This window comes from Elgaria multicarinata, chromosome 9 (assembly GCF_023053635.1).
Source record: "Elgaria multicarinata webbii isolate HBS135686 ecotype San Diego chromosome 9, rElgMul1.1.pri, whole genome shotgun sequence".
Classification (NCBI taxonomy): Eukaryota; Metazoa; Chordata; class Lepidosauria; order Squamata; family Anguidae; genus Elgaria; species Elgaria multicarinata.
The window spans coordinates 49,721,705-49,736,607 of record NC_086179.1 but is presented as its reverse complement, the minus strand read 5'-3'; the positions used below and the strand labels follow the sequence as shown (position 1 = coordinate 49,736,607).

General features: G+C 40.2%; 1 protein-coding gene across 1 annotated transcript in view; it reads left to right on the top strand.

Annotated features, from left to right (window-relative positions):
- OTOGL (otogelin like) overlaps positions 1-14,903 on the top strand; it is a 107,113-nt gene that overhangs the window by 68,122 nt on the left and 24,088 nt on the right. Inside the window, exons 38-46 of the mRNA XM_063134987.1 lie at positions 607-3,179; positions 3,725-3,902; positions 5,640-5,782; positions 6,319-6,342; positions 6,451-6,543; positions 9,039-9,228; positions 10,881-11,095; positions 11,704-11,845; positions 14,206-14,391. Coding sequence (XP_062991057.1) covers positions 607-3,179; positions 3,725-3,902; positions 5,640-5,782; positions 6,319-6,342; positions 6,451-6,543; positions 9,039-9,228; positions 10,881-11,095; positions 11,704-11,845; positions 14,206-14,391 — 3,744 coding nt within the window. The remainder of the gene's footprint in view (positions 1-606; positions 3,180-3,724; positions 3,903-5,639; positions 5,783-6,318; positions 6,343-6,450; positions 6,544-9,038; positions 9,229-10,880; positions 11,096-11,703; positions 11,846-14,205; positions 14,392-14,903) is intronic.

Genomic DNA, 14,903 nt, shown 5'->3' with positions numbered 1-14,903 from the left:
CAACTTTCTATACAGACTGCATTACTACTTATACATAAACAAGGGTTGGGGAACATCTGGTCCTCCCAATGATGGTGGACTGCAATTCCCATCAGCCCTAGTCAGCATAGCTAATGGTGAGGGATGATGGGAGTTGCAGTCCAACAACATTTGGAAGGCCACACTTTCTGAATCCCTGACATAAACCAAAGACAGCAGGGTAGTGAAAGCTACAATTGCTAGGTCACTCAGATCTATCAATTGCAATGCATATACAAAAGTAGGCTTTCACACATGCATCCCCTTAGGGAGTGGGAACTGTGTTCATAAAAAGGTCGAGTTCCCAGTTACAAGCATCAGTAATGCCCCATTCTTGGTTTGTTATTGTGATGTACAAAGCTGGCACTCATGAACCAACCCAGGAACAGGGGCATTCCTGGGTTGTTTTATGATCCAGAAAGAAAGCTGCTCGCTCCAGCATGACCATGGCTAACTATGGGTTGTTTAATAGTTAGCCATTACATGACAACAGAGTCATCGTACCTCCTCATTTTTAAGAGCAGGGGCCTGAATCTTGTCCTCTTTCCCCCACCATTTCATTACCACTGAAGCATTCTCTTTTAACAGGCATACCTGTGAAGCCTACAGAACCTTCATCTGGGACAAAGCCACTGAGAACAAGGCCTACAGAACTAAGCACCCATGTAGTAGACACAAAGGAAACATTTTCTCAAATGCCTTCTGTATTTGCCAGTGAAGGGGTTGAGCCAACGCATACTAATCTAACTGTGAAAATGACAACTGAAAGAGTAGCAACTACAGAGAGAATGCTTACAGATCTTCATTCAGTATCAGCATCTTTGCTTTCAGTCCCAGTACGTTTTCCTGAAGAAAGCTACAGTACTACAACCCCACCTGTACTACTTGGATCTGAATCCCCAGCAGCTTTTCCAACTACTTCAGAAGCCCCAATAGTTACTGTAGTATCCTACAGTACAAGTCCTACTTCCTTTTTATCATTATCCCCTGCAACTACAGCATTACCATTAATAACCACATCATCTATACCATTAGGCTCTATAGCCTCTTCTACCACATTAGCTTCCTTACCGGTTGGACAAAGTTTTGCTTCTACTGAAATACCTACAAGCATCTTGATGACTAGCCATTCTCAGGTGCCAGTAGCTGCAGTGACACAATCTTTATTTACTGAAAGAACAACTCTTCCAAGTCCCATGTTAGTCACAGGTCAACCACTGACATTTACCATGACCTCAGGAACTAGGCCCTATCTGTCTGCACTTACAACCGCTGTGTCCCCCATCCCGTTATTTACTTCTAGATTTACTGCATTTGCTACAAGTCCTCTTTATAGTGCCTCAGCAACAATTCGACCTGACTCCAAAACAGTAACAAAAACATTGCTGCCTACATCTGCATTCTCACCAAAAGCACTTCTGACACCTGAACATATTGCTCCCTTAACCTCAAAACATTTTTCTACTCTCTCAGATACAGTTAGTAGAGCATCATCTTCAGTGTCTACACAAAGTCCTACAAGCAAATGGTCTTCACTGGGTCCCAAAGTGACGCACGTAATGTCTACATTAGTGCCTCCTCCAATTACATCTCAAAGACCCAAAGCAACTGGGGAAGTTACAATTGTCTCGAAGAGCTTTCATATAGGACCTTCCACACTTTCTCTTCCAGGTATCCCTCAAACTTACCAATCATTTTTAACCGGTACAGTTCAGACAGCAAGTAAACACACATTGCACACAGACACATCTCCAGAGTCAACTGTTTTTATAAGTTCATCAAAGTTTGCTGGCACTAGGGTTTTGCCTAGTAGTACTTCAGTGTTACCTATCAAGGTTTCATATGATACAGCACAAGCAACATCTAAAACAAGCGTCCATACATTTGGCCCACATACAGAATTAAAAACTGTGTCTATAGTTAAAAGTGAAGATTCTTTTACTACTTCTGCAGAGTTTCCAGATGCCTTATCTGTTTTTACAAGTCCATCCAGGTTACTTACAGTGTTAACAACAAGATCTTCTACTCCTCAGATCTCTGTTTCAGCATCTCATTCTGAAAGTTCATCAATGATTCCATCAGTTAGCATCACATCTGCTGTAGTCCCAACTAGCATTCACATACAAATGCCAATTGTATCGCTTGGTGAACATACTACCTCAAGAAGACCAAGTTCATACCCTGCAGCCTCTCCTTCATCTTCATCTTTTCCTTTGTTAACTGCAACTACAGATATTCCAACAATACACACTACATCGTTGCTTCCTTTGAAGATCTCTGATATGCCTACATTATCTTTGGGAACTAGAAGTTCCTCTTCAACTTCTTCAGTGGACAATAGAACATTATCTTCATTAGTAAGTGTATTCAGCACTCAGTCTGTGGAGCCAACACATACTATGGCATTGCTTTGGAATATTACAACAGTCCCAGAAGATGTCACTGAAAAGTACTCCCTTAGTTCCTCTGGCAGCCCAATAGTTCCTACTAAAACTGCACAAGTGACTGAACTCTCTCCTAGCCATTTTGAACTTTACACATCTACTACTTCAATCCCAGTTTCTACTACCTCCCAAACACTTACGCATGCCCCGGACTTCACTTTGTTCACACCCAAATCTTCCACAGAAACCTTCAGAACAATACCCATAAAAATGGATGAAGCGACTACCTCAGGTTGGATAGAGCTGGGAAGGACACAGGCTTCAGAACTCCAAAATGCAACCACTTTTGAAAACACTTCATATGCCTTAGAAAGTAATCAAACCTCAGCAGTGCAAGAAGACATCACAAAGCATGCAAGCACTGAGGGGCCATCTCTGTTTTCCATTCAGATGACTCTGTCTGTCAATGAAAGCAGCACAGCTTCCATGAAACCAGCCTCTCCCTCTGAGGTGACAGATATAACAATATCCGATTGGTCTAGAGTTCCGCCACCCAAATCAATTAAACCTTACTACAGCGTGACTGAACCGGAGCAAGTGAGAATCACCAGCTTGCAGAATGTCACAATAACAGATGCATCTCGCTCCCCAGCAGAGCCGTTGGGAACCCAAACATTGCAGGCTGAAATGGAAATGATGACAACAGAGAGCGCAGAATATGCTTCATTTGGCACAATGATACACACATTCATATCTGCAACATCCACAGAATGCACGGTGAGGGCATTTCTGCCTGCTTATTTTATTTTATATTCTACTTTAAAAAAAAATTATTCTATTACTTTATCTATTTTCTTTACTTCTTCCTTTCATTACATATCTCTTTTTATATTCATTTTTCACTTACGTTGCTTCAACGGTCAGCCCTTCATAAAAATAGCCTGCAGGTACTATATTCTGAATAGACCCACTGTAACAAATGGGACTTAAGTTAGACTAACATTGGGTACAACCCAAACGATACAGCGCTATGTTTCCTCCATATCCAGTAATCCTCAGAGACCCAAATTCTAATCTTTTTTTCTAAAGCCACCTGCCTTATACTCAGTCATGTTTCTGAGGTATATGCATCATGAGAAAACTGTTTACAAATATATCCATTCAGACTACAATACTTACATGCTGGTGCTTAAATGTATTGTGTCCCCTGCCCCGCCCCTAAAATGGCCTGTCTTGTGAAGTATTGGTGAATCTGTGTTCATGAAATGAAATCAGTTCAGATGTTAATGACTGCAACTTTTGTTTCTCTTATCATGGAGCAGCCAAGGTATCTTGATCCAGTAGACAGTTGTAGTCAGTATGTGTGCATTAATATGGGATGGATGCTTTACAATCTCTCGAGGAACTGCCATAAGAATGTGGAGAAGCCTGACTGTGGTTTTCGAGGAATGCCAGTTCAGATCAACAGTGACAGCTGCTGTCCAGAATGGGAATGCCCTTGTAAGTCTTTGCCTAGATTTCTTTATATTTTTAAACATGAAAGCTGTTTGCATTACAAAAGTTACAGGCAGTTGATTATAATTTAGAATAATGGATTTCTAGCTTGAATGATAAGCGAATAGAGATATTCACCCGAGGGGTTAATTGGAAACAAAATAGTAATATAGGCCAAAGTTTGTAGTAATAGGATCAAACCAAACAGGATTTTCTACCACAAGGTTCTGAAGGCAAGCTCTGAGTTGATGTAGGAAGATAGCCAGGGGGGACACAGACATTACTTTAGAGATGTAGCTAATAGTGGTGTCTTTTTTTCATTTTTACCCTAGAATAGGTGCAAGGCCCTCGATCTAGATTGGAACCCTAATGTGGGAGTTAAGAGGGCTTTCTTCTTTATCCTCTGGGCCTCATCTGGATTGGGGCCCTATGAATACTCTAGAGAAAAAATGAAAAATAATGTCTGTTTTGGCCCTTAGTCTGTGCAAAGGGAAATTTTAAGTCTCTGTGTGTAGAAACTCCATTTACACTGCAATCCTATACACACTTAACTGGGGGTTAAGCCCATTTAACTCAGTGGGGCTTACTTGTGGTGACCGTATGAAAAGAAGGACAGGATTCCTTTATCTTTAACAATTGCATAGAAAAGGGAATTTCAGCAGGTGTCATTTGTATATATGGAGAACCTGGTGAAATTCCCTCTTCATCACAACAGTTAAACTGCAGGAGCTCTACTAGAGTGACCAGATTTAAAAGAGGGCAGGGCACCTGCAGCTTTCACTGTTGTGATGAAGAGGAAACTTCACCAGGTTCTCCATATATACAAATGACACCTGCTGAAATTCCCTTTTCAATACAACTGTTAAAGATACAGGAGCCCTGTCCTCCTTTTCATATTGCCACCCTATACTTGTATAAGATCGTACTGTTAGGCCTAGTTTGCATTGTGGTGGTAAACCTGTCTGGGCAGTACCACTTCAAACTACAGGTGGGATGTTTCCATACAAAAATAAAAAAGAATCCTCCGTGTGCAAAACATGATAATGGGGAGAACGGTAGGCTAGAACCCTTTCTCCGACATCTAGTGGTTTCTGCATGGGAGAATATTCATTAATGTGATTCCTCTCTTTGCATTGTGAAGTAGTTGATCTCAGATACAGGTTTACCTTACTTAGGGTGACCATATGGAAAGGAGGACAGGGCTCCTGTATCTTTAAAAGATGTATAGAAAAGGGAATTTCAGCAGATGTCATTTGTATGCATACAGCACCTGGTGAAAATCTCTGTTCATTGCAACAGTTAAAGCTAAAGAAGCCCTGCTCTCTTGACCAGATACCAGCAATATATGAACCAGTAATCTACATTTTATTTTTTAGAGAAACAAGCACATATATTGAGAATGAAATAAAATATACTGCATTAGGTGAAACATACATGGAGAACCAATGTTGCTTCTCAAGCCCTTAATGTGAATCAAGGCTGCAATCCAATGCAAACTGACTTGGGAGTGAGCAGCATTGAAATCAGTGGGACTTACTTCTGTGTAAACATCGATAGGATTCTATGGTTAATATAAGTGTATGTGATGCAACAGTCTTTATTATTTATCAGTTCAATGAACTTTCTGGATAATTCAGTATGTGAGATAATCCCTCTAGCATAATCCCTCTGTTATTAAATTTTTTGAAAGCCTTGAAATGTCATGTTTAGTGGTGATCTTATTAACTGTCAGTTCTTTCCTAGGTCAGTGCTCTGTACTCTCTGAACTGAGCATTATTACATTTGATGGAAATAACGTAGCACTGTATAAAGTAGCCTCTTATGTTTTAGTCAAGCTACCTACAGAAATCATTGTGGCTCACATTGAAAAATGTCCCACTAATCAGGTAGGAGCTTTGTGTAGTACCATGCAATATTAATGTTTTAGATTTTAAAAACCACAACAGCCACAACCCTGTACACTGCTTTTAAAAAGAAACACCCATATTTCTGTATTTTTAGAAGATATTTCCTATGGCAATAAATAATAAAAATTCTGTCTCAGTTATATATTATAATCTGATAATGTGGAATCCATGGAGCTACACAGTGTTACTGATTCTACATGAGTAGAACAATTAGTAGAATTGCAGTACTGAAAATGCAGACTTTATAAGTAGTAAAAAAACAATAGGGCAATCCTATGCATATTTTCTGAGAAATAAGTCCCACTGAGTTCAATTGGGCTTATTCCCAGGTAAGTGTGTATAGGATTTCAGCCTAAGGATTTTTAGTGCAATCAATTGTGCCATCTGTTTTATAACAATATTTGTTTATATTTGGGCAACTTAAATATTTATAACTAGTAATGTTTATAGTAGTGCTGGAATTATGCCACTTTATGCAACACTAATTCTAATCCACTTTTAAAACTACTTTTCAGAGTGCCAATTCAATAAGAAAACTAGTGAGTATTTCTCTAAGTACAACTTTAACGCATCTTTGAGCATCTGCTGATTGTTTGTGTGTTGGTTTTTCATTTCATTCTTAAAATCTTTTGTGTTTTTCTTTCAAGGCTCCATCTGAAAGTGCTTCGGGTCTCTGTTTTAAGAAACTTAACGTAACAACATCTTCATATAAAGTACTTATCAATCGTTTAGCAAGAAAGGTGAGTTAAGAATTTTTAAACTGTAGCTAAACTGCTAAAAATGTAATTGAAGAGACAGTCCAATAGGTATTCTGTGATGTGATAAACTTGCCTTAATTAATAAAAAGCTGGATTTCTTCTGTAGTATATTAAATTATTCATGGAAACCAGAGATAGTGGTGGTGGTGGGCAAACTACTGTGATCTGACCATATTGAACATTTCTTCCATGTATATAGCACACTTGCGAGTGTATGAGTGGAAATAAAGAGATGAGACATCTAAGTACGGTATAAAATTGAGCCACATTTATTCAAATTAGATCTGCAAAGGACTAACTGGGCAGGCAGCTAAACTCAGCCAGCAACTAGCTGGGCTGTTATTGGGTGAAAACATTCCAATCCTATCAAGTGGCATCTGCCGATCGCCACCGACAGGACTGCCCCTTTTGGGGAGGGGAGGCCTTCCCGTGTCACCCCCTCCTGGGCTGTAAAACTCCAGGTGGGTGAGGTGTGTTGGCCTCACATGTAGTCCTTATCCCCCCACCGTGGCGGTAAAACCCTCAGCAGGAGGCCGTCAGAGCTCATCTATCATCGTCACCGTGCCTCAATATGCACACCTTCCCTGAATTCCCTCATTGTGCCCACCCCCATACTAGTTAACTTGGAACAAATTGACTTAACCATTAAATCAACCAACAGATTAACCTAAAATACTCCAACCCCACTTACAGTGTGAAGTAGGCAAAAAGACCCCCAGTCGGCCAATTCAACTAAGAGTCAAAAAATCCTACTTAGCCCCCAAAAGGATGACCAGCAAAGGCCACACTACACCCAGGGATGGAGGGAGCTGCTATCCGAAGAGGCTGAGGATAGTTACAGATACGATGGACAGATACAACCCCTGAAGACTCCTCTTCCAGCCTGTGGCGCCACTTTGCCTCGACCAATGGGGCCAAGTACAATGTCCTACCATCACCATGGGCTTCTCCACAGCTAGGCAAGCCAGGTGCAGGGTATGGCACATCTCTGTGTTTTTGAGTCTCTTATTCTCAGGGTGTGTGTGTGTGTGTGTGTGTGTGTGTGTGAGTGTTAATTCTAATACTAGCTACATTTTCTGGATATAATTTTTAAAAAACATAAATAACACCCCTTTCAAGAATAGTGCAATGCTATAATATATATCTTTATTGCTTGTTAGCCAACTAGGCCATTCACAAACAAATAAAATAGTAGCAAAATAACATATTAACATAATAACATGTCCATACACCATCTCACCACAATCAGAGGAATAATACAAGATAATAATATAAAACTGGTAGTAGGCTCAATTGCAGTACCAGTACTGGCCCGCATGTAATCTCAGATTAGTAAAATTTGGTCCTATATGGCAAACAAAAGCTTCCGTACCTCCAGCGCCCGCTGTACAAATTTGCAGTCCTGAACGATATATAATGATCAGAGTCTAACAATAATATCTGAGTTACATTTTTAGGTGACATGTGGTTGAACCCGGGAATCAGAGGCAGAAGGTATTGCTTCCTAAGCTCGACATACACTGGACACTCAACTAGAAAGTGTGTCATGTCCCTAACCTCTTCTCCCTGCACTGTGGCTCCCATTCTGATCCTCCCAATCCTCCCTCCACTTCAAAGTTGTTATTAGCTGTGGAAAGAAAAACATACAGGCATAATTCTGGTCACATAGAGCCCCCCAAGTATCGTGAGACTTCAGGAAATTAGTCCCAAAGCCTCACAAATGGTTGCAAACATATCCTGCAGGCCTATCTCTCCTTCTGTCCCACCATATCCCATTCATCTGCAGATGGAAGAATCCTTTCAACATTTCTTAATGGCAACTATTAATATATTTAAAATTCCCCTTTGATCTATAGAAACCAACATTGGGTTAAATCCAGCATTCTGTGAGTGGAGTTCTATTCAGCCAATGGGGCACTCCTGAGGCTTAGCTCCCCTTCTGCTCTCATAAATCTGCTGCTGAGATCTGTGCTATATACATGAGGGGGTCATATATATATATATATATATATATATTATATTGGAACCAGTGCTGGGAGCTACAGGGGGAACCAGCAAAAATCACCTCTCTCCACTTCTATTCATGGAAAGGGTCTGGTGAATCCAAGCCATTGCTTTATTGCTCTTGCTGCTTTTCACTCATAAGAAGTGTTTATGGAGGACAAGGGGCAGTCTGACTCTTGAGTTCAGGCCAAATGTTGCTCAGAAGGTTGGGGGGAAGAAATCAATAAATAGATCTGTTTTGCCATTTAATCGTGAATAAAAGGGCTCCCTTTCTAATAGCAAAGGAGAACTTCCTACAAATAATTTCATTTTTGAAATTTGAACATAGGAAAGAGGGAATTTGGGGATTTCTGAGAGCAGACCCATGTTGGTAATTCATTACATTGAAACATATTCTTAAAAATCAAAGCTGCCACTTGCATGGTTTTGGAACTGTACTTTTCATTCCTGCAATTGTTTTTGCATTATTTTAGGTGGTTGTGGATTCAGCAATTCAGCCTTTGCCTTTCTCCAGACATGGCTTATGTATTCAAGACACTGGTGCTATGTATGTAATCAATACACCAGCTGGCATCAACATTAAGTGGGCTCATGTTACGGGCATTATAGATATCCAGTACGGCTTCCACTCTAATACATCTACCAAGACTGAAGGACTTTGTGGTGAGAATATGTATGGTTTCTAATATTTATTATCCTTATTTTGGTCTTATAGTATGATTTGCTTTCCCTGCCAACAACTACAACAAAATCTTATTTGTGATCTTATGGCTTCCCTTTCCCCTCATTTATTCTAGATACAGGGATCACCACTAAAGCTTGTGATTAGTTTAGCAACAAATTCCATTCATGGTGTTAACAGAAAACACGTTGCATTCTTGTAAACAGAATAAAAGACCCAGTGGCAGCTACCTGCCAGGCAAGGTCTGGTACATAACAGGGGATATTTAGATTAATGGTTGCTGTGAGCATTGGCTTTTGCGTATGGGGATTTGTACAGGATTAGATCATGCTACAGGCTGAGATTAGCTCCCTAAATTTATCTGCCTGAGCTCAACCCCTTCCCTCTGAATGTTGAGAGTTTTAGGTTGTGGGTCAGAGGTTTGTGCTAGAAGAACAGACCTGCCAACCATTACTATACAGTATGTTATTCCCATCTTATCCTAAAAGAAAGATGCATTGATCTAACGTTATTAATAATAATTAGAAATGGTGAACACAATATTGGTGAAAGAGTACTCATGGAACACCCAAGAGAGCTTTTATGAGAATTGATTCTTCACCATCCTGTTTTCTATCCTTTGGTTATCTTTCACAACTTGTTAAGGAGATGGCTGTAATTTTATACTAACAACCCTGGCAGTACTTCAAACATTTAATCCAAAAATAAATTAAAAATTAGACTAAGTGTAATATCAGGAGGATCCTATTGAAAGAATGTGGAGAATATCCAGTTTTTCTATGGTTTAAGTTTAAACCAGTCCTGCTTTTGTGAATAAGCATGCAATCCTATGCATGTTTAGACATAAAAAGTCCTACAATTCCCAGCATGCCTCATAAACATATACTGTTCAGCGTTAAACATAAGAAGTTGCCTTATATTGAGTCAGACTTGCGGCAGGGTCTTGCTATTTACTGTTTTACTCTGTACAGCACCATGTACATGGATGGTGCTATATAAATAAATAAATAAATAAATAATAATAATAATAATAATAATAATCTATCTAGCCCTCTAGTGTCTGCCCTGACTTGCAGCAGCTCTCTAGGGTGTTCCAGCTGAGATCTTTCCCATCACCTGGTACCTGGAGATGCCAGTGATAATCCTGAGCCTTCTGCACATGAAGCATGGGCTCTATCGCTGAGCAATGGCCCCTCTCCCTAGTTCATTACTAATTCACATTTGTGGCTATGGGAACAGTATTACATTTCCCGAGAGTTCATTTGAAGAGAAAATTGCCTTTGTAAGAGGACCGTACCTGGTACAATCTGTTAACATCACCAAATAGAGATTAATGAGTCTAAAATGTTCTAATCAGCAGGGAACTGCAATGCAGGGTAGCATTTATCTTTAATGCTATAGATGTGTTTGAGAAGAAGCATCCTTAAACTCACAATACTTCTTTTCTAGTTATAGAACAAGGTAATAGAAAGAAGAAGGTAAAGGCTGTCTGTCAAAAAAAAACACATGTTTCACAGAATACCTCAAACTTCTGCTTTTCTAGCTGACATATTTATTATATGTTGATTGACATATGCTAAGTACTATCAACACATAATATATGAACATAACATTAACATTTCTTAACGTTAAGGTGTCTGCAATGGTGATCCAATTGATGATCTGAAAATGCAAAATCGGACAATAATTACAAATATGGAAGAAATTGAGGCTTTCATTAAGAGTTGGGAAATTGAAAAATCTGTTGATGTAACAACAAGGAGACCTGTAAGAAACTGTACCGAAGATAACTGTACATATTGTATGGAACTCTTGCATAGATGGGCTTTTGCCCCCTGCCACAAAAAAGTAAGTACAAAAGAATGAGCAACCCTACATCTAGAAATTAAAGCTCAGCGATTCAGGGTACAATTCAGAGTCCTTATATTAAAGATAAAGTACATAAATTAGCCATGTTGTATAGCTCTAATCATCTCATGGTTTCATCGCCTGAGTGTTCTATTTTAAAAATAGCAGAGAAGGTGAGTGGGGTGTGTGATTAGCTCCTTTTCAGCTGTATTTTGTTGTGAGCTAAATAAAAGCAAATATTCAGTCAGACAGAAATATCCAACCTAGAGGTATCTATTGAGACAAAAAAGGGATGAAGTAAATATGCCCTTATATATGAAGTCACCCAGTTTCGTATGGGGGGCAAGGAGAGTCATGCTGTATACAGTGCAAAGGGTTTATAATAAAATACATGTTAAGCCCCTTATATTAAAAATGAAGATGTTGGTGGAAGAATGAAACAAATTGAATCTATTTTTGGTTGCATCATAGATATGAAAATATCACGATGTCCTTTATTTATTTATTTATTTATTCCAATCTGTCCTAGGAACAATAGAGGAAAATCAAAATTGATAATTAGGTGTTCATTGATCCATCTAAATACATTTTTTTTAAAAAAAATCTAGGTTCCACCACAAGACTTTTGTGAGAAAATGTGGATCAACAATACTTATTTTTGGAATTACGAATGTGATGCTCTTTCTGCATATGTAGCATTGTGCAGCAAACATAATATTTGCATTAAATGGAGAACACCAGATTACTGTTGTAAGTATAGTGCCATCTATTCCAATCAGGTGTTTTTGTTGTTGTTTGCCTGTCTTACGTGTAAAATATGCAAGAGCTCTGTCATGCAGAACATAGAATGTGAGGTTTAGAAAGGGCAGTCCCAGGCCAATAGTGAGGGAAGGGGCTGGCACCCCTAAATTTTCTCAGCAATTTTTTTTTACAAACAAATAATTTAAAAGGGCTTAGAAACTAGTTGAACTGCCTTTCTACTTTTTTGCCCCCCCCAAAAAAAAAAAACCTATGAGGCTATGCAGGCCCAAATTTAAATCTTTGCTTAGCTGCAGTTCACTGAGTATCGTTCCAGTCTCTATTGGTGAATACAGAAGGCTCTTTACTAACTGCTAACTTAACTTGGCCAGCTGGGTAGCATTGGTCATTTGTAGTGTCTTTCTGTATGATGGAATAGAACTCACTCCTCTTAATTCCCCAGATTTCAAAAGAGGCATGTGTGTTTGCTAAAACTCACTCTGGGGGCAACACTACAGACCACTGCTCTCACACAGTTGTAGGTTCATCTTGACACATTACAGCTGGATAAAGAACTGTTTATTTACCTATCCTATCTCTGAAACTGACATAACTCATATGACTTATAGAAATGAAGTATTACATCCATTTTAAGTGATAAATAACGTAAGTAAAAGGCAGTTTGTCAGGATGGCGAAGATCTTTCCTTTATACCATAGAGCAGGAGTAGGACAAAAATAGATCTCCAGACTTTTGGGACCAACTCCCATCAACCCCAATCCTGGGAGTGTTTGTTCAAAACATCTGGAGTACACCAGGTTGGGTAAGGCTGCCATAGAGGCTATGAAGCCTTAATAGTAAAAGTCTTGAAGAACTGTAGAGTGTGTTGTTGTGGATGGGAATCGTGAGATCTGGGTTCTAGTCCTTATTTGGCCATGGAAGCTCACTAGGTGACTTTGGGCCAATCACAGACTTTCAGCCTGTCCTACCTCAATGGGTTGTTATTGTGAGTATGAAATCGAAAGGAGCAGGATTATATATGCTGCCTTGGGTTCTTTAAGGAATGGGGGGAAAGCAGAATATAAATGCAATAAATAATAAAGGAATCTATACTATTGCTAGGGCTGTGCATGCACCCCCCCAAACTGCTTCCGATACCAATCCGGACCTTCCAGATCGGGCCCAAACCAGTTCGGGTGGATCCAGACCCCCCTGACCTGTTCCGGAACTGGATCCGGAGCGAGATCCGGAAGTCTGGATCGATATTCAGATGCCATTTTGCACCCCCATCTCCACTCACCTGCCTCCACAGTGGACGGCGGAAGCAGGTAAGAGGGAAGGGGGCACAAAATGGGGTCTGAATAAGCCCCCTCCCCCCTTACCTGGCTCCACTGTCCACCACCACACGGACCGCGACGGCGGAGCCAGGTAATCCCCTCCCCCTCTTAACTGGCTCCACTGCCGTCGCCGCCATGGTCCGTGCGGTGGCTTCGACTGCTGCCCATGCCTAAGGCCGGAAATAGGCCTTATTTCCGGTCTTAGGCATGGGCGGCAATTGAAGCCACCGCATGGACCGTGGCGGCAGAGGACAACGGAGCTGGGTAAGCCCCCCTCCCCTGGCTCTGCCACCGTCGCAGCAACGACCGCGGTGGCGGTGGACAGGGGAGCCAGGTAAGCTCCCCTTCCCACTTACCTGGTTCCAAGCCTTCAGACCATTCCGAATCTGAACTGCTTTGGGTCGATCCGGACCTCCCCGAACTGCTCCACTGGTTTAGGAGGTCCAAATCGGCCCGCTCCACTTCAGATTTGGGGATCCAAAATGGAGCGGACACCCCCTAACTATTACTTCTCTAGCTAAATGTTTACAGCATGCTAGGTGCTGAACAAGATACACATGAAATATGGTGCCTGATCAGAGGTTTTGCTGATTACGTTAGTGAGCGAGATGTGTGTGTGTGTGTAGAGTGAGAGTAACAATGGCAAGAGTGACTGCAAATGGCATTTGAATAGCAGATAAGATGATGATAGGATTGTTCAGGGACAGCTTTAATAAAAAGTGGACCTAGGAGATTTTGTCTTGTGGACTAACCATGCAAAAGAGTTTTCTAATACTTGTGTCCATCACTCATGCCCTTTTTATCATACTCATATTTTCTCCTTTGATAGCTAGAATTTCAGTTTGAAAGCCTTCCAGCTTCAGCCTTCTCTGAGTTATATCAAGATCTATTATGGGAAAGACCTGATTAAACAGATAATTTAGCTAATTTATGCTGTGTCACATACGATACATTTCTTATTATCGCCATGTTTTTCAATGAAAATAAGAAAATACTGTCAATTTTTGTTTCTTTCTATATGTGTGTGACATGTAGCACTCAGTTGTCCTGATGGGAAAGAATACCAGCCTTGTGTGCAACCTTGTGCTGCCAAAACATGCCTAAATAAATGGTTCTATGAAGAATCGCCATGTTCCTACTTAAGAGAAGACTGTGTTTGCAAAAATGGGACCATCCTTCATAGAACAGACTCTGACCTCTGCATTCCAGAAGAAAAATGTGGTGAGTAAACCTATAGCTATTTAAGCACATTTCTGCCTATTAGGCCCCAAGCAGGCTTGCTTTCTGGTGGGTCAGAGGAATGGTTTCTATCTTCGTCTTCTGCTTATCCAAGTAGTATGAAATTACCATATTTCTTTGATTCTTAGACACCATCGATTGCAAGACACACACTAATTTCACTACTACCAACAGAAAAAAAACGTTGATTCTAAGAAATAATAAACACACCCGCGATTCTAAGACGCACCCCATTTTTAGAGATGTTTATATGGGGAAAAAAGTGTGTCTTAGAATTGAAGAAATAAGTCCAAAGTACCTCTAGTTTTTGTATTTTCCAATGGGTGCAGCCGGAACAGCTATTCTCCAGCTATAGGTTTTAAAATGAGCACCAGTGCAATCCTTTACTTGTTTACTCAGAAGTATTCAGTTTTTGTGAACTGCCCAGAGAGCTTCGGCTATTGGGTGGTATAAAAATGTAATAAATAAATAAATAAATCCCACTGAGGTCAATG